This window comes from Sardina pilchardus, chromosome 14 (genome assembly GCF_963854185.1).
Source record: "Sardina pilchardus chromosome 14, fSarPil1.1, whole genome shotgun sequence".
Classification (NCBI taxonomy): Eukaryota; Metazoa; Chordata; class Actinopteri; order Clupeiformes; family Clupeidae; genus Sardina; species Sardina pilchardus.
Genome location: NC_085007.1, coordinates 13,020,192 through 13,038,417, shown reverse-complemented (window position 1 = coordinate 13,038,417; position 18,226 = coordinate 13,020,192). Strand labels below are relative to the sequence as shown.

Sequence of the window (18,226 nt, the reverse complement as noted above, 5' to 3'; positions counted from 1 at the left end):
TGTGTTATTCATAGCATAAAGGAGTAATGACCATATCAATTCTAAATATCCAAATTATTTATCAATAAAAATAAATATTTATCAAAAAAATCTTTCAAACTTTTCAAAAAAGAATGCCATGAAAATAAAGCCCTCCAAAAGACTAACAATAAAATCTATTGTTTTTGACCTTTTGACCTTCAAATTTGACCTTGAATTATAAATATGATTTTGGCAACCACTGGACTCTGGAACCTCAGACCCTACTAATAACTCTAGCATGGTTGCCAACTTTTTAAAAAGGATGTCAAGAAAATAGAGCCCCCCAAAAAAGACGAATCATGAAATCTATTGTTTTCGACCTTTTGACCTTCAAATTTGACCTTAAATTATAAAAATAATGTTGGCAACCACTGGATTCTGGAACCTCAGACCCTACTAACTTCTAGCATGGTTGCCGACTTTTAAAAAGGATGTCATGAAAATAGAGCTCCCCAAAAAGACGAACCATGAAATCTATTGTTTTCGACCTTTTGACCTTCAAATTTGACCTTAAATTATAAAAATGATGTTGGCAACCACTGGATTCTGGAACCTCAGACCCTACTAATAACTTCTAGCATGGTTGCCAACTTTTAAAAAGGATGTCATGAAAATAGAGCCCCCCCAAAAGACAAATCATTAAAATCTATTGTTTTCAACCTTTTGACCTTCAAATGTGACCTTATTTTATAAATATGATTTTGGCAACCACTGGATTCTGGAACCTCAGACCCTAATGATAACTTCTGGCATGGTTGCCAACTTTTAACAAAAAATGCCATCAAAAGTTTTTTTTAGGGTCTTGGCCTGCCGACTACAATAACTTTTCACCATCTGGAAAATGTATTATCCTAGAGTGCCTTTAATATTTAGGTTGCACATTCTACAAAGATAAAAGGGCGGAAAGGAAACAGAAAGTACATCTATAATGTACTGTAAGCTTAGTGTTACATACCTATCTGTAAAAATGAATAAGGACATTTCAGTTCACTTCAGATGCAGTTTGCACCACACATGACTTCTTAAGTTATGTTTTGTGTGTTATGTGAGATATCCCAGCTCTGTGATCACGTACATGAAAATGTGAAGTGTTCCTGTGTTGTTAAGAATGTTCCCTCTAGTTCCCCTCTTTGCTTGGAACTGTATATCTCAACAGCCACATCAAATCACATGATAATATATAGAGCAACTGCAGACCTTAGGCGATATTAGACTACTGCTCATGTCTGTATTACAGTTGTTTTCTTTTGTTCAGCCTGTTGAATAGACCAAAAGTAAGCCCTCAGTTTTTTCCATCTCCTGGGCTGGGCTGGGCTGTACTCCTGGTAAAATATCCTCTTCAATGTCTGCTGTTGACTCTTGATCTTGTGATAACTTGGTCTAGTATGCATTCTGTAGTACACACCAGCACAAAAACATCAGTAGATCTTTAATGAAAATAGATAGATGAAATTAATCAGACTTCAATTTCAGTTTCAATTTAGTTTCACTTGTAGAGTGCCAAAACATTACACGTCTCATGGCGCTTTACAGAGTGAGTGAGTGAGCAACAGAGGCGAGGAAAAACTAGAGATACTAGGAAGAAACCTCGGACAGATCCAATACTCAAGGGCCCAACCCATCTGCCTAAGGTCAGTTACAATACAGTTTGTTTACTAATTAATGCAAGATATCATTGTTAGTTTGTCTAATGAGGGTTTTATTTTAAATGTGATCCTGCAGGAAAACAAATTTTAAGATGACTGTCTTTTGTTATGCCTCTAACATTCGTCCACTTCAGCAGCCCTCTGTGAGTCACCACTGGTGCCCTTGGAGGTGAGGTACAGATGTTATTTTCCATTGCATTTTGCCTCTGCACACACACACACACACACACACACACACACACACACACACACACACACATGCTCTCTCTCTCTCTCCCTCTCTCACACACACACATGCACCCTCTCTCTCTCTCGCACACACACACACACACCACACACACTTGAGTTATTCAATGCCTCAGCAAGCATCATATTCATCTTTGACCCTGTCTTATATAGCCATTCATCCACTAGTCTTTTTAAACTGGTTGACCATAAAGTTTTCTGCATCTCCACGTTTCACGATTGGCCAACACTGAGAACACGCACAGATCTGAGCTGAAAGCTTAGTTTACAAATGTATCATATATCTGCTAACGTAGTTTCAACGTATACCCCGAATTAAGGCTTTGTGAATCCTCGATATGTCTAGATAGCCTAGATATGTCTCTTGCTTCGTAGTATACCCCACTGACCTCACTAAAATGTACTCAGAAAAATATGCCTTTTAGACACTTAAAGCTTCGGTCATTTTGACTTTTTCTTTTTGGCGAGAACTGAGAGATACAAAGCATGTCATTGTCATATCAAAATGATATTCTGGTTGAGCACCGTTAGTCTAGGAACCAAACGAATCTGGACTTCTAGCCAGCTGAAAATCGCCAAGGCCAATCTGAATTGCTTATATAACATGGGACAGGCTTTATACAGTGACACAAAAAAGGACTATTCAGGCTTTCAGGTATACAACCAGTGGCTACTCGTCTTGTATTAAGTATTAAATGACATGGACATTTATTTTTTAAACAATGTACAAGCAACTGCTTTAAAACAATGTACAAGCAACTGCTTTAAACACCTTCACGGACAAAAATGTTGTGTTTGCAGTTCATCTGAAAGGATTTGGTTAGTTTAATGAAGCGACTTAAGTTTAATCTAACTGGTTATGTTCCAAATGGAAATTGTAGGCCAGAGCCGTTTTCAAATTAGTTAAGCAGAGTACAGTATGAAAGAAGGTTAAGGAAATTCAACAAAATGTATATTTTCAATAACTCCAACAATGTAGGCTGTCCAGAAAAAAATAAACTGAAATAAGATCTCGTGAGACCAAAGGCAGCATGTCTACACCTAGTCAGTCAAGGATATTAGGCTGTGCATTGCAGAGGTCAAGTCAATGACCTCTAATTTTGCACTTCTCTGAGAATTGTTAACAGATAATAATTTGCAAATGTTTTTTATATTTCAGAACAGCCTTTCACACAATTGTCCATCTAAATGAGAAAGGGGTAGAGAAGAAAATGTTTCGACTTTTGACCTCAAGGTCAAACCATTGAATGGGATAATGGTCACAGGTTTATTCAGGTCAGATGTTTTCTGATGATGATAGGAGCTCCCCATCAAACAAATCATTTCAGGAAGACCTTAAAGGGATAATCCGGAGTGAAATGCACTTTAGATCAATTTTTCGGACTATTGGGAGTACATACGTTGAGTTGACACCAAAATCATGTCATTCGGATGTATTTTGAGAAAGTTCGAGTTCACCGTTTTTAGCCAAAACTCGTTAGCCTGTAAGTGACCGGGGCAGGTCCTTTCGCCACTACAAAACGCTATTTTTATACCTCTTCTACTGTTCCAAACAACGCTACACTTACGTGGTAATGAGTAGAGGGTCCCTAAAGCCAAACCGAAGTATCCTCACGTCTTTATGTGGTCGGATAGAGAGTCCAGAATGAATTTAATCGAGTCAGTACCTTTCCGGAAATGTTAGTAAAGTGTTGTTGAAGCGTTGCGCAGCTGCCGCTGCGACATTTCCGGAAGGTACTGACTCGATTAAATTCATTCTGGACTCTCTATCCGACCACATAAAGACGTGGGGATACTTCGGTTTGGCTTTAGGGACCCTCTACTCACTACCACGTAAGTGTAACGTTGTTTGGAACAGTAGAAGAGGTATAAAAATAGCGTTTTGTAGTGGCGAAAGGACCTGCCCCGGTCACTTCCAGGCTAACGAGTTTTGGCTAAAAACGGTGAACTCGAACTTTCTCAAAATACATCCGAATGACATGATTTTGGTGTCAACTCAACGTATGTACTCCCAATAGTCCGAAAAATTGATCTAAAGTGCATTTCACTCCGGATTATCCCTTTAAACTATCTGAAGGTAGTTTGTATGCTGATAGGCTACGTCTGATTTGCGAACGCAATTCATGGCTTGAACTTGTTTCATCCACAAATTTGACAGAGCCATCACAGATGAAGTGGGGAAATGATTTTTTTCCCCCCCGATCTATACATTCAATTTTCCTGACAGTAGGATTGCTCTTGTAATTTTATAGAGATACAGTATGTCCACTCATCCTCTGGGAAATACTTATTTCCTGTTGTAAAGATGGACAGTCTTAAGGTAAATGAAATAAATCATTTGTTCAGATAAATATGTTATCAAAGGCTACATGTCATAGGCTACATTTCATTTTTAGAGGAAAAAGGACGGATGACAAACTTTCATGATGCATGTTCTGAGAATAATTTGAATATGGCCGTTTATTCTGTATTTTCTAGAAATGAAAAAGCATTAAAAGGCAGAAGGAAAGGATCACAGAAAATGTCTGTCTCATCCCATTTGGGTCTTTGATGTCTATGCTGAATGCCTTTCAAGGCAACTCCTCTTCTATGTCTGAATCATCACATCACTCAAGATGTTATCCTCCATGATTCCCTGTACCGCATGCCACCTTAAATGTGATGTCAGGGTCTTTATGGTTTGAGGAGACTGCATGTTCTTTGATACACTTCCTTCTCACCCACCTCTACACGCTACGCATTTGCGCGCGCATACACACACATACACACACATACACACACACACATACACATCCGTCTCTCTCTCGCTCTCTCTGTCACTCATTCACACACACACACACACACACACACACACACACACACACACATCCAACCCCCCTTCTCTCTCTGTCACACGCACGCACGCACGCACGCACGCACGCACGCACGCACGCACGCACGCACGCACGCACGCACACACACACACACACACACACACACAAAGAGACTCTGTTCCTGAAGCTTGTTGTGCAGCATAAAGGAGCTCGACCCATGTGCCCTTGGTTGTGGTAATCTTTGTTGGTGTCTTTTCATCCTTGCCTCACACTAATTGTGTTAACTAGCATCTAAATGAAAGCTTTATTATTCCAGCAATGGCTTGACATATGCATCACACTGATTATGGTACTGATTTGTTACTCATTTGCATTTGATTAAAATGGCCAGACTTCCTGTACCTAATTCATAGGAAATGTCAGCCTCTTTGCTGTATCACATTTCAAAATCTGTCTCTCATTGCAATAGTAGGCTATTATCTTCAAATTGTATACAAATTACTATTGCACAATGTACACAACAATTGGACCTTGGCAGTACAGTACATGGCATTCGGTATAGGCTTCATGATGGTAACTGTTATGTAACATAACAGGGACGTTAGGCATATGTCAAAAGGATATATTCACCAGTTTGTTTTTGTTTATAAATCATAGATTTGTCATGTTGAAGTCATTCGGTGTCACTGCTGAATTTGATGTTGGTGAAACAGATCCTGTGGTTCTCTGATACTTCTCTTTGCAGGGTACTATTTGAACCGCCACTTGGCCGCTGCCTTGCATACCTATCGGCGGTTTAGCCAAATTCATAAATATTCAAACAAATTAGTGGGCGCTCTGTGGTAAATAACAGTCCAAAATACTTCTGCACATAGACTGCTGCGGCTTATTGGTGATGTTGAGGCGAGATGTGTCGTTTCTGATGCAGCGGCTCGCTCCGCCTGACCTCTCCGTGCCTTCTGAATGTTCCTCAGTGTCTGTCCTTTTGTCCTCTTTTCCAGATGCTGATTTCACACTGGCCCCATCAATCTGTGCTCCACATGTAGGCTACTAATTCCAAAGTTCTTTTCGTTCTTCGTTCTTTATTCTTTCTTTCTGTCTGTCTTTCGTTATAGGCCAGCCTATATAATCTGCAAGTGTTGCCAGTATAGTGTGTGTGTGTGTGTGTGTGTGTGTGTGTGTGCGTGCATGTGTGTGTTTATGAGAGTGAATGAATGAATGTGAGTGTCGTTAAGTGGTAGATCCATATGGGCAGCATCTTCTGGGAGGGCGACATTCGCAAAAACAAACAAACAAAGAAAAAACACATAGCCTAGCCTACTATAGGCCAGGCCTAACTAAATACTAGGCTAGAGTCAGTCACACCTCGAATTGTCTCCATACACATTTCAGGGTGTTAAACAAGCTAGGATTGCCACTGGTTTAATGTGAACAAGAGCATCTAGAGGGCTGTTAATGACTGTGCTGTGCAACTCGCGAGCGCACTTCATTGAGTGCAGATTTTGCAAGTTGCGTCACCATGTGAGCGAGTGTGCGCGAGCTGGCCAGCAGCACTCTCATAAAACAATTGCAATTGTAACATAAAAAAAAAAAACTTAAAAAAAACCTTGAAGGCATCTTTCAGTAAGATAAAGCAATAGGGCTTCTGGAGTACCACAGGTGTCTAATAGACTAGATTAGGCTATCTATGTTTCACACAACGTCATTCAGATAATGAAAGGGGACATTAGGCCTATCAGATAGCCTACATGTCAAAATGTGAAAAACATGTCAAAAAGTTTGAGTAGTAGGCTAATGTAAGGGATTAACCTACATTGTTTTACTGGGTAATAGGCCTATGTAGTAGACTATTACTTTGTTTGTAACGACCCCAGCACTGCATGCAAAGGGTGTCTTGTGCATTTTGCTTTTCACATCACTGATGTGAGAAATCCCAAAAGAAACGGAGGAACACCATGGTGTGAGGGTTGAAATAAAATGTGTCATATTTCTGAACTTAACCTAGGCTATGTAGACTGTGCAATTGAGAACTGAAGTTATCAGTAGGTCTATCCAGAAAAATTATATCCCAGTTTAGGCTAATTTCAAGCGGCTGCATTATACAATGTCTGATGTTTCTTTTCCAACTAATGCGCAATTGTAAGGATATTGCACAATATGTTGATGGCTGAAAAATACCTAATCGGTTAAATCGTTTTGATTAACTTTTGATCCAGCGGAGAGTGACATCGAGGTCGTGAAAGTGACGACGGTGGTGGGGGCAGAAGGAACAAACATGATGACGTTGAAGAAGAGCATCATCATGCTCCAAGTTTCAGATAAATAGCGCTCGGCTCTGTAGCAGCAGTCGAGTGAGAAGAGACACACAGAAGAAATAGTCTACTTCAGCAAGGTTGAGGTTGAGAGAAGGCCACTTATTTGCTTTTAACACAATGAGCGATTTCGGACTGCAGCTGCTCTGTCTCCTTGGTCTTCTGTCGTTGTCCTCAGCCTGTTACATCCAGAACTGCCCCAGAGGTGGAAAGCGGTCATTCCCGGATCAACTTCCCAGACAGGTGAGAAGCTTTTGTTTCCCCCTCTTCTTTTTTTTCTAATCGGACACCTGTCTGAGTGCATGTTTAACACCGTGCATTGCTGTATCGGAATATATCTGGGTTCTGAATACTAGACTGAATGTTCTGTCAGCATCTAATTTTAGGCCTAATTTAGACTAGGCTACCCTAATCAGTTCCCAGTGTTTTGTAGGGTAGCGTAGGCTATGAATGGGCGATGGAGAGAATGAGTGAAAGAGAGACATGGAGGAGAGAGAGAGAGAGAGAGTTGAAGTGACAAATGAGGGGAGGTAAATTCTTTCAGACATAAGACTAAAAAAAACATATCTTAATGTCAATGGACCATCCACAGATGAGTAAACGTTTTGTTTGCGCTCAACCCAAACGTGAGCGATCATTAAATTGCGCATCTTGTTCTTCACCCAGTGTATGGCATGTGGCCCCGGCGATAGGGGGCATTGTTTTGGCCCCAGCATCTGCTGCGGGGATGAGATGGGCTGCTATGTGGGCTCTCCGGAGGCTGCACGCTGTGCGGAAGAGGACTACCTGCCATCCCCGTGTGAAGCCAGCGGAAAACCATGCGGCCCCGAGGACGGCCACTGCGCTGCGCCCGGTATCTGCTGCGACGCCGGTGAGTCGGTTATGGTCTGATTGCTTTGCATTTTTGAGAGTCGTTGGCTTGTCTACATTTGAGCTAAATGTCAGTGATGTGAAAATAATGCAGTCTTATTAAGTGAATAATGTTAAGAGTTATCACTAGGCTATGTATTTTTCCAACTTGGCACTGTATGTGCCATACAGGCTGGTAGGCTACAACATTATATGGGCTACTTTATGGCAGGCTATTAATCAAGAAATTCGACAACTCTGCCGATTACTATTTTTCGAGAGAATGGAGACGTATGAAACATAGCACCTGGCAATAGTCTCAAATCTCAGAGATGGGAAATGTGATGGAGAAGTGTTTTTATTGGTCATCCCTAATCCTGGTCTGAATTGGAAAAAAAATGTTTTTTCAGAGAGCTGCGTTCTGGACCCAGACTGCCAGGAGGAGAGTAAAAACAGACCCTTGGGTGAGCAGACTGCAACGCTGATGGGCCCGTCTCCGGCGGAGATCCTGATGCGGATCCTACATGCTAGTGGACGGGGACGGAGTCAGTACTAATAGCTCCATCTACTGGAGGAAAGAAGATTGGCAGCCTGCTTGTTGTGCACAGCAATGTATCCGACATGCACATACTGTAGATAGGTGCGTAGTGGAGTGCTATATGAATAGTTTTTTTTCCCTAACCAGACACACACACACAGACACAGACACAGGCACACACACACAGCAAATTGTACACAACTCTGGATTTCAGCTTCATATGGATATTGACTGACCGACAGACAGACAGACAGAGACACACACAGACACAAACACACACACACACACACATAAAATAAAAAGGAAAGAAATGTTAACATAAATGTTTGAAATTACTGCACTGACCAGCAGAATTTTGTCATTTTTAATGCTTTGAAAATATGCATTGTACAATGGGTGTAAATATGTAGCAAATAAATCTTTTCTTGCACTGGCACTGTAAACCAACTCTTTTCCAAGTTTTCATTGAAAAAAAAAAAGAAAAGTAAAAACTGCTGTTAAAAAAAAAATCACAAGGAAAATGTTTGAAAACCCAAATCTTTAACTTTAATACAACACGAGATACAACTCGAATCAACAGAGACAGTGGTCTGCTCACTACACAGTCAGTGTTTAAAGGAACAGTGTAAACATGTGATCTCCTGAAAAATTAAAGTAATCAATTACTATACATGAGGTAACACATTAACTCATAGATAGGTAGATAGGCTTAAAAATGGTATTTCTCTTCACAAAGACCTGATAAATCTTTGATAAACTCAATGAAGGGAGAATGAGGCCCAAAAGTATTTCTGCCAGAGAACAGGCAAAATATATTAACCACCCCCCCCCCCCCCCCCCCCCCCCCCCCGACCCTGTGTACAAACCTGCATTATTCTCTAATTCATCATCTATGCATTATAAACAGAGACCATCGAGACTGATTACAAGGGCAATTCATTACAACAATCTCCATCTCAATCTTTAGCACAAATATTTGCTTTCCAGTTCATAGCGTTTTCCTGAAAGGCTTCAACAGCAAAGAAGTGAATCAAGGACATCTCTGGCTCAAAGGCCTCCTCCGAAATTACGTCTTGCTTTATCACTGTCCGTCTATCAGGTCTTACTGCTTTTGATTTCTGTATAACTTAATCAGCCAACTCTTGACCCAAGACCGACAACAAAGTACAACTAGGCCAAAGTAAGGCATTGGAAACTTAAATTGGAACACTTATGTGAGAACCTTCAAACAGGAACCACAGTTCTGAACAATAATTCAAGTATGTGCACCCAGAAGACTTATCCATTGATGCCGTGGCTCACGATGGTGACTCGGAACGTCACTATCGTGCTTCAGGAACCAAAACGGCACTGGAGCAGTCCATTTCATGACTTCACATAAAGCTCTGGCGATGTCACGTGCCTCACACACACACAAAACGAGAGAAAAGGGGTCCATTCACGAAGGGCTTGCACCTTCAGGCCTTTCGATTTCGGTTCTACCTGCAGAAAAGAGAGCAGAGAGGGACATGAAATGGCTCCATCAGCAGAACTACCTGCGCAGTCTTCTAAGAGACAAGCTGGACATAAGGCTCTGATCCTGAACCAGGTTTTTTTTTTTTTTTAACACAATCTCCTTTTTACTTGCTCCTTGTGTCTTTATAAACCAAATACATAATAGTTTCACAAATACTAATGTGTAAAGTGTGTGTGTGTGTGTGTGTGTGTGGAGGGGGTGCTCTGTGTTATGCTGCTTTCAAAAATCTATCTCTTGACCAGGGCTGTACGCTGCGAGCACCTCGTCGCAAATGCGAGTAAATATATATTAGTGCTAATTGAAAATATGAAATGGGAGCACAGGTGCGAGTACTGAATTCAACCCTTTTATTCGCATTTTGCTCCTAAAAATCCACACCAAGTGGATCAAAGTATAGGCTATTACAATTTTCGCGCATCTGTATACAAATTTCATAGTTGACAACTCTAACGCTCCTGGCTGGAAACTCACGCTTTCAGCATCAACCTCGCTGTCTCTCACACACGGAAGAAATGTCACTCCAAAACCATTCTTTTTCTTCAATCTGTTCGTTATCAGTTGGTGACTTTGTAGCGATTAGCCTACCGTTGAAACGGCAAACCATGATAAGAATGTTGACTATATAGCCTACAATTATTATTATTATTTTTTTTTTTTTTTTTTTATATACTTTTTTGATCCCGTGAGGGAAATTCAGTTCTCTGCATTTAACCCAATTTAACCGAATTAGTGAACACACAGCACACAGTGAACACACAGTGAGGTGAATCACACAACCCAGAGCAGTGAGCTGCCTGCCCAACCAGCGGCGCTCGGGGAGCAGTGAGGGGTTAGGTGCCTTGCTCAAGGGCACTTCAGCCGTGGTGGACTGGTCGGGGATCGAACCGGCAACCCTCCGGTTACAAGCCCGATGCGCTAACCAGTACACCACGGCTGCCCCAAATTACCGTGTTCATTTCAAATATTATTATTATCACGGTTGATAAACACGGTGTTGAAACCGTGTTACAGTAGCTTCACCCCAGCCTGCATTTGACATAGGCCTGGTTGACTTCTATGAAAGAAATCCGACTGATTCTGTTGTCTAAATGATGGATTTAACCACGATTTGGTGTAGGCTACACCTGCTTTAAAAAGGCGGAACATTTTCATTGCAAATGTGCGCATCATATAGCCACTCTGCGTCTTTGTATGGAGGTTACATTCACATTAATTCCATTCCACTAACGTTATCAGGAGAATACCGTTTTATTTTGAGCTCTGGTTGTCACTCATTGGATATAACAGATATAGCCTACCAAACTCCAAGACGAGTCATGGTAGAGTAAGTTGCACCCAGCCAATTAAACATGACCAAGGAAAAAGTGACAACTCACGATGCCATGCCATGGTAGGCTACCTAAATCATAGAAGTTAACGTTACTGGACAGTGGACACTCATTTTTCTATTACACCAGAAATATTTGTCTTTACCTTTGTTCGTTTTTTGAACATTTAAGTTATTTAATGAAAACATGATGTATCCTTGAACTATGCTTGACTCTTTTCCTAAAACCGAATGAAACCTAATTATGTTCACGTACATCTTAAAGTGACAGGCACTCCATTAGACCTACACACCACCCCTGTAATATCATTACAGTGTAATCAATATGAAGTATTCAGTTTACTGAATATTTTAAGCTATAAGTAATTATGCAGATCCTAAAATGCTATAAATTGATAACAAAATGTATACAAATTCTGAATTCAAAATATGAAATAGAAACAAGACAAGCCATTTTCTGTGTGTGAGCAGAGACTATGATTGCCACTGCTGTGAATGATCTGTATCCTGCTTAAGGCAAGAAGGTTTTCAAGGAAATTTCATAGTGCTCCTAAATTTTTTTCTGTGCTCCTAAACTTTTTCATTTAGGAGCACCTGTGCTCCTAGTGAAAAAGCTTAGCGTACAGCCCTGCTCTTGACTGACTAGTATTTTTCATCTGCTTGGTTGCCGTGGTTTCCACCTGACCTTAGAGACGTTCCCACAGCTGCAACAGCTGAGCTCCAGCTTGAGGCTCCAACTCCTGAGAGGGGGAGTCAATGTTGAGGAGAGAGAGAAGAGAGAAAGACAGAAAGAGAGAGAGAGAGAGAGAGAGAGAGAGAGAAGAGAGAGAAGTGAGAGCAGAGAGAGGGGAGAGAGAAACGATAAGAAAGTGACAGCGAGAGGAGAGAGAGCTTCATACAATGTCTCTATCGCAATATCCACATTAATTCAAGAATAACTCTAAAAAAGGTGGACAGGTACATCGTGGCTTACAATTGGGCCTGATACATTTGTTCAAGCTGTTCAATTGGATAACTTTAGCTGTCCATGAAATCTTTAACAATTACTCTTTGGATGTTCAATCATCCACCTTTGGTTGCAAAACAAACACTGTGGAATTTCAGAAAAGTATTTCTAACATCAACATTCGAACATCATGGAACACACACATATCTTCCATGGAACAATGAACATGTATGAACCCTGAAACTACATGAAAACAGACTTGGACCTATTCATTTTCAGAGCATTCCCAGTGAAGCCACAAACACCTCTATCAGATCACAGCCAAATTACTGTGTGTTAAAAGAACAGAACATTCTAACAAACATCATCTGCCCAATAAGCTGTCCCGCATTAAAGAGAGTTATAGGTGGGCCAAGAACAGCAACTATAATGCTGTGAATATACTGTGTACGTATGCATGCCTGTATGAAGGATGGTGTGTGTGTGTGTGTGTGTGTGTGTGTGTGTGTGTGTGTGTGTGTGTGAATGTGATGTCCCACCTGTCCATCACGGCTGATCTGCACCTTCTTGTTGTCGTTCCAGGGGTTGAGGAGCTGGTACGTGCACTGGAAGGGCAGGCTGTCTTTGCGGATCCACTCCACACTGAACACGCCCCCCAGCCCCGATGAGCCCCAGTCCTGACACCGCTCCTGACCAATCTCCGATACCATCCTAGCATAGCCCTGCTCGGCCACACACACACACACACACACACACAAATCAATAATTAATATTACTCCACATCCATCTATCCAACCACTCATTCCTCCACCTATCCAACCATCTACACAGTCATCCATAATTTCCAAATACTGCATGTCCCTCTCCACCGCCCCGCCTACCTGGAAATGCCCGGAGCCCTGGACAGAGAAGACGAGGAAGACGAGGCTGCTCTCCTGGAAGGCGCGGTTGAGCTTGAGCTCGTTGCTGGGCGTGGTGGACCAGATGCCCCTCTGCTGGGAGAGTTCGATGTTGCGCAGGTTGCTGCTCTTCATGATGAAGTAGCGCACCGACGACACGGTCCGCGGGCTGGAGGACTTGGAGCACTGCAGCACGGTGACATGTAAACAAAAGGGAGTGTATGAGTGTGTGTCAGTGGATTGGGGAGAGATTGAGTTAGGGTCAAGTGTAATACCAGAGCAGTGGGAGCACCAAATTCCATGAGGAACTGTTAAAGCTGCTCCCCTTCCACACACAGAGTAACACACACACACACACACACACACACACACACACACACACACACACACACACACACACACACACACACACACACACACACACACACACACACACACACACACACACACACACACAGTATGCTGGTAAAAATGGAAACAGCACAAAACTCTTGGAAGAACTCCTGCATTGATCAAGGAAAATACATCAAGTCACACTCTGTTTTTGCCAAACAATGGTAGCTTTGTTTGTGATTACAGGGAAGCAGCAATCTCACTTGTTTGGCACTTAACAAATCAAAACACACTATTTAAAGAGGCGATGAATGAGAAAGGTATCTGGTTGTTGCTAGCAATGGCAGCAATGTTTCATGGAAGGAAAGCTGCTATCTTTCTTCCGTGTTGAGCTACAGGCTACTGCCCAACAATGTGTACAAACAAACGGCAAGTTTGTGAGTGTGCATGACCTCACAAAGAAAATGTGGGTTTAAATATAGTTCTACAACACAACAATATCGGTTTAACCTTGTTTGCGTTTGAAGAGCGTACTGATAATGTTTGCTGTCGCATGTATGCCATTAGTGTGTGTCCTAGTTTGACTTGTTTTCAACCATTTCTTGGCTCACTCATCATACTTTATTGGGTTACTCATCATGCAACCATCCAAGAACAGTTTTCAAGCAATTACTGGTTTGCTCATCGTGTGTGTGTGTGTGGGTGAAACAAATAAGCCGTAACTGACTTGAGATGGTTGATATATCAGCTCTCAATACACTCCAGAATACGAAAAAAAAAAAACACTTCACTTGCTGCGTTTACATGAGAGCTTTAATTCCGAATAAAACCAAGTTAAATCGGAATAAAAGTTAATTCCGCTTTAAAAGAGACCATGTAAACGCTTATTCCGCTTGAAAATGATTATTCCGAATTAAACTTAATTCCGATTTAAGTGGTTGGTTTATTCCGATGTTAAAGCGGAATTAACTCCCCTCCTTGATCATGTAAACCTTTATTCCGATTAAAAGTTTATTCCGTTTGTTTGGCGCATGCTCGTACAAGGAGGAAGAAGAAGCGCATGCTCGTTTCATGGTTAATTCGGCTCCGTCTTCTTCCCCCCTTCTCCGACAGTCTTCTCCTCCTCAGCTAGCAAACGTGAAGCTTGACAATATTCTCGAGCTGCTGGCTAAATAGTAGGCCTATTATCATAGTTACTGTGAAACCCGTTTTCATTATGTTATTGTCCATGCTGTAACGTTAACCCGAGATGACAAAAAAGTTGCTAGCCAGCTAAAGTTTGTTTTCTTCCGGTAGACCTTATTAGGCTACGTTCATGCGCCGCCTGTCCAATCGGAACCCTTCCCGACCCCCAGACGTTCAGCAGAATACAATAAAGCGTAATTAACGTATGTTCCATGTAAACGCCAATTCGGAATTATTATTTCCATGTATTTCCATGTATTTTAATTCCGATCTATTTAATTCTGAATAAACTAATTCGGAATTAAAAACATCATGTAAACGTGGCCACTGTAGTGCCAACTCATGGGAATCTAAACAAAAGTGACACTGGACCATGAGCTCTTCTTCCGGCGCAGGTCCTCCTCACCTTTCCTGAGGATGTGGATGTTGGGCTGGTGCCGGGACTCTCGCCTCCCGCCTTGGGTGCGTGATCCTCTGGGCGCTTGGAGTGCGCCGCTCCCTTCTCCCGTTGGCCCTTCTGTGGGAGTACGGCCGGAGACGGGCAGGACCTTGGAGGTCTGAAAGAGGAACAGGAAGTGGATGATGAGTCATCATCTCTACATGACATTGTACATGTAGACAGACAAAAGGGTAGGAAGTAGGAGTATATAATCCATGACAATCAAGTTAAGACATTGAACTAAAGTGCACAAGAGAAGAACAAACCATCTTCAATGTTACTGAAGAGGAGATTGAAGGTTATCCCACCATAGAATGTATTTCAAAACCAGACTATTCTCTTTTTTTTTTTTTCATGGTCGAGACTTAGGGGGCCAGGTCCTTCCAAACACGTGCAAAGTATGAGCTGGCTGATGAGGCTGCTGTGCAAAGGGTCCACTGCAGGCTGAACGTGTACCTGTCCACGGAGGCGCTGGGCTCGTCGGCAGGCTCGTGGTCGCCCCCCGGACCCCTGCGGCTCTGCGCGGTCCTCCAGGACGAGGGCTGGGGCGGCTCGTCGGAGGCCATGGGGCGCGGGCGCTGCCCGATGCCCGTGGGCTGCTGCAGGCCGGCCGCCTGCTCCTCGGCCGCCATCGCCGACACCAGCGCCCGCAGGGTGGACTCGTCCAGCTGCGACCAGGGCTTGGAGGGCGCGCGGATGCGCCGCAGGAACAGGCCGTGCCACTTCTGCCGGAGCTGGAACGCCAGGTTGGCCGTCTGGGATAGAGCGGGAAGGATGGGGCGGGGATGTTAGGTTTGCCGACAAAGGGAGGTGGGGGGGTATAAAGAGGGAGGAAGAGAGGGATTAGGGGAGGGGAGGAAAGGGGAGAAAAAGCAGGAGCAGGAGAAACAAAACAGAAGAAAGAAAGAGCACAAGGTGAGGTGAGGGAGAAAGCAAAAGGGAAGAAAGAAAGAAAGAAAGAAAGAAAGAAACGGGACAGAGAACAGAGGACAAATGGAGCAAAAAAAGAGGAGGAGAGAAACCCAGAGAGGGAGGTATAGAAAAGAAATGAACAGAAAATATGCAGGAGTGAGTGGAAAAGAAGGAGAAAAGGCGAGGGAAAGAGGGGAATGAAAAGGAGAGAGAGAGAGAGAGGGTAAGTAAGAAGGGGCCAGAGAGATGAGGAGAGAGCCAGAAAGAGGAAACATAATGTTACACGATGTTTAACACTCTGTAAAGTGCCATGAGACATGTGCAATGTTTTGGAGCTCTATAAGCGAAATTGAATTGAAATTGAAATCGAAATGATAGACATGTCGGTACTGAGCACAGGACACTTTCCCACGGTTTACCTCAGGATATGAGGAGTCATGATGATCCACCACTACACAAGCCTCTTACCTCCCGGTCCAGTTTGAAGTTGAGCCAGTCGTCGATCTTCATCTGAGCCAGGTGAGCGGTGGAGCGGTCCTCCATCTCACTGTCACTGCTCTCATTCACGTCATCTAACACACACACACACACACACACACACACACACACACACACACACACACACACACACACACAGACACACACACTAAGGTTTAGTGGCAGTGTAATTGTATTGGTATGTGTATGTGTATGTGTATGTGTGAGTTTGTGAGTGAGTGTGACTGTTTCTAAGAGTGTGTGTGTGTGTGTTTGTGTTTATAGGTCCAAGGTTGTGTTTGTACCATAACCATAACAATAAAAGCGGCCGCTCTGACCAAAGTTATGAAAAGTCTTTCTTTGTGTTGATGAATGTGATGGCTAGCCTAGAAATCTAGATGCCCCTAGCTGTAGCAATCTGTCGGGGTAGTCTAGCAACTCTACCTTTCCTTGGGAGCTGGACATTTGAAATGACGATCGGGCCAATCACATGTTGTATACTGTAGAGTGGATGTGCGAGCTTAACATAATGATGACTGACATGCGACCATAAGTTACGACCCTTTAGCGTGTTTTCCCATCCTGCTACTTGAAAACAAGAAGATGATTGGTTGTACCGCTATCCTATTGCGTGGAGAGGGAATTTGAAAGATTTGTTTATTCCACCCCTCCGATTGAGCCCTGCCTATGGTGAGTTCCCAGACCCTACATCTTGTATTTTTTAGATGTATATATATATATTTTTTTATCATTCATAGTTCTCATTTTTGTTGTGAACGGCCCAAGTGTGTGCTTCCATGTACCTCTCTGCACTGTGGGCTCCTGCAGGGCAGTGCTGGGCAGCTTGGCGCAGCCCCCAAAGATGCCCACTGCCAGCGGGGAGACGATCGAGCAGCAGCGCACGCTGGCGATCCGGTGGGCGCGCGTCATCTCGTCATAAATCAGCCAATCAGTGGGCAGAGCTTGCACCGCTGCCAACTGCCCATTGGCTGGAGGCATCTGAGATTGAGACAAATAAACAAAAAAAATAAACAAATAGGCATGAAAGTTACACCACTGTTTATTTTCCCTATATCCTTTCATAAAACTAATAATTAATACTTCATTTATTAGTGGTTCTTATGAGTTATGGTTTGTTTATTATGTTATCTGCTTATTTTCATAGATTAGGCTATGTTCACTGTTCATTTTTAACTATAGTATTGTTTTTTTTATTTGTATGGTGCTTTGGACAAAAGCATCTGCTAAATCATATAACCATAACCCTAAAAGAGAGGCAGACTCTAACGCTGATAGAACTTTTCTTCTCAGTATTATTGTAATCATTTTCTGCATTTATCTTCAGTAATCTTATATACAGTGCCTATAGAAAGTTATCATACCCTTTTGAAATAGTTACTTTTTTTGTCTTACAGCCTGAAATCAAAACCCATTTAAAAAAAAAATCTTTTCCAGTTTTATTTACAAATGTAGCTGTACAACATCAAAATAATGAAAAAAAAGTCAACAGTTCTGAAAATTAATAAAAAATTAAAAACTAGAATAACAGGGTTGGAAAAGTCATCATACCCCTGACTTAATACTTTGTCAAGCTTCCTTTTGCTTTCATTACAGCCATCAATCTGTTTGGATATGTCTCTATTATAGCTTTGCACACATAGACAGGGGAATATTTGCCCAATTTTCCGTGCAGAATTGTTAAAATTTAGTCAAATTCTGTAGGGAATGGCGATGGACTGCTCTCTTCAAGTCAATCCACATATTTTC

The 18,226-nt window shown here is 42.3% G+C and overlaps 2 protein-coding genes across 5 annotated transcripts in view; one reads left to right on the top strand and one right to left on the bottom strand.

The window, feature by feature from the left end:
• Nucleotides 1–7,119: 7,119 nt before the first annotated feature.
• Nucleotides 7,120–8,968, top strand: LOC134100449 (vasotocin-neurophysin VT 1-like). The gene is made up of 3 exons (XM_062553646.1): nucleotides 7,120–7,281; nucleotides 7,705–7,909; nucleotides 8,298–8,968. The coding sequence occupies exons 1-3, from the start codon at nucleotides 7,159–7,161 to the stop codon at nucleotides 8,441–8,443; spliced, it is 474 nt and encodes a 157-aa protein (XP_062409630.1). The 5' UTR covers nucleotides 7,120–7,158; the 3' UTR covers nucleotides 8,444–8,968.
• A 306-nt stretch (nucleotides 8,969–9,274) lies between these two features.
• Nucleotides 9,275–18,226, bottom strand: part of ythdc2 (YTH domain containing 2) — a 28,728-nt gene continuing 19,776 nt past the window's right edge. Inside the window, exons 24-31 of one of the 4 annotated variants that reach the window (XM_062553642.1) lie at nucleotides 17,263–17,458; nucleotides 16,451–16,554; nucleotides 15,527–15,825; nucleotides 15,038–15,188; nucleotides 13,096–13,299; nucleotides 12,754–12,936; nucleotides 11,912–12,008; nucleotides 9,275–9,907 (exon numbers count right to left, since the gene is read on the bottom strand). In XM_062553642.1, the coding sequence (XP_062409626.1) occupies nucleotides 11,955–12,008; nucleotides 12,754–12,936; nucleotides 13,096–13,299; nucleotides 15,038–15,188; nucleotides 15,527–15,825; nucleotides 16,451–16,554; nucleotides 17,263–17,458 (1,191 nt within the window). In that variant the 3' untranslated portion in view covers nucleotides 9,275–9,907; nucleotides 11,912–11,954. The remainder of the gene's footprint in view (nucleotides 9,908–11,911; nucleotides 12,009–12,753; nucleotides 12,937–13,095; nucleotides 13,300–15,037; nucleotides 15,189–15,526; nucleotides 15,826–16,450; nucleotides 16,555–17,262; nucleotides 17,459–18,226) is intronic. The other 3 variants (XM_062553644.1, XM_062553640.1, XM_062553643.1) reach the window with 3 other exon arrangements.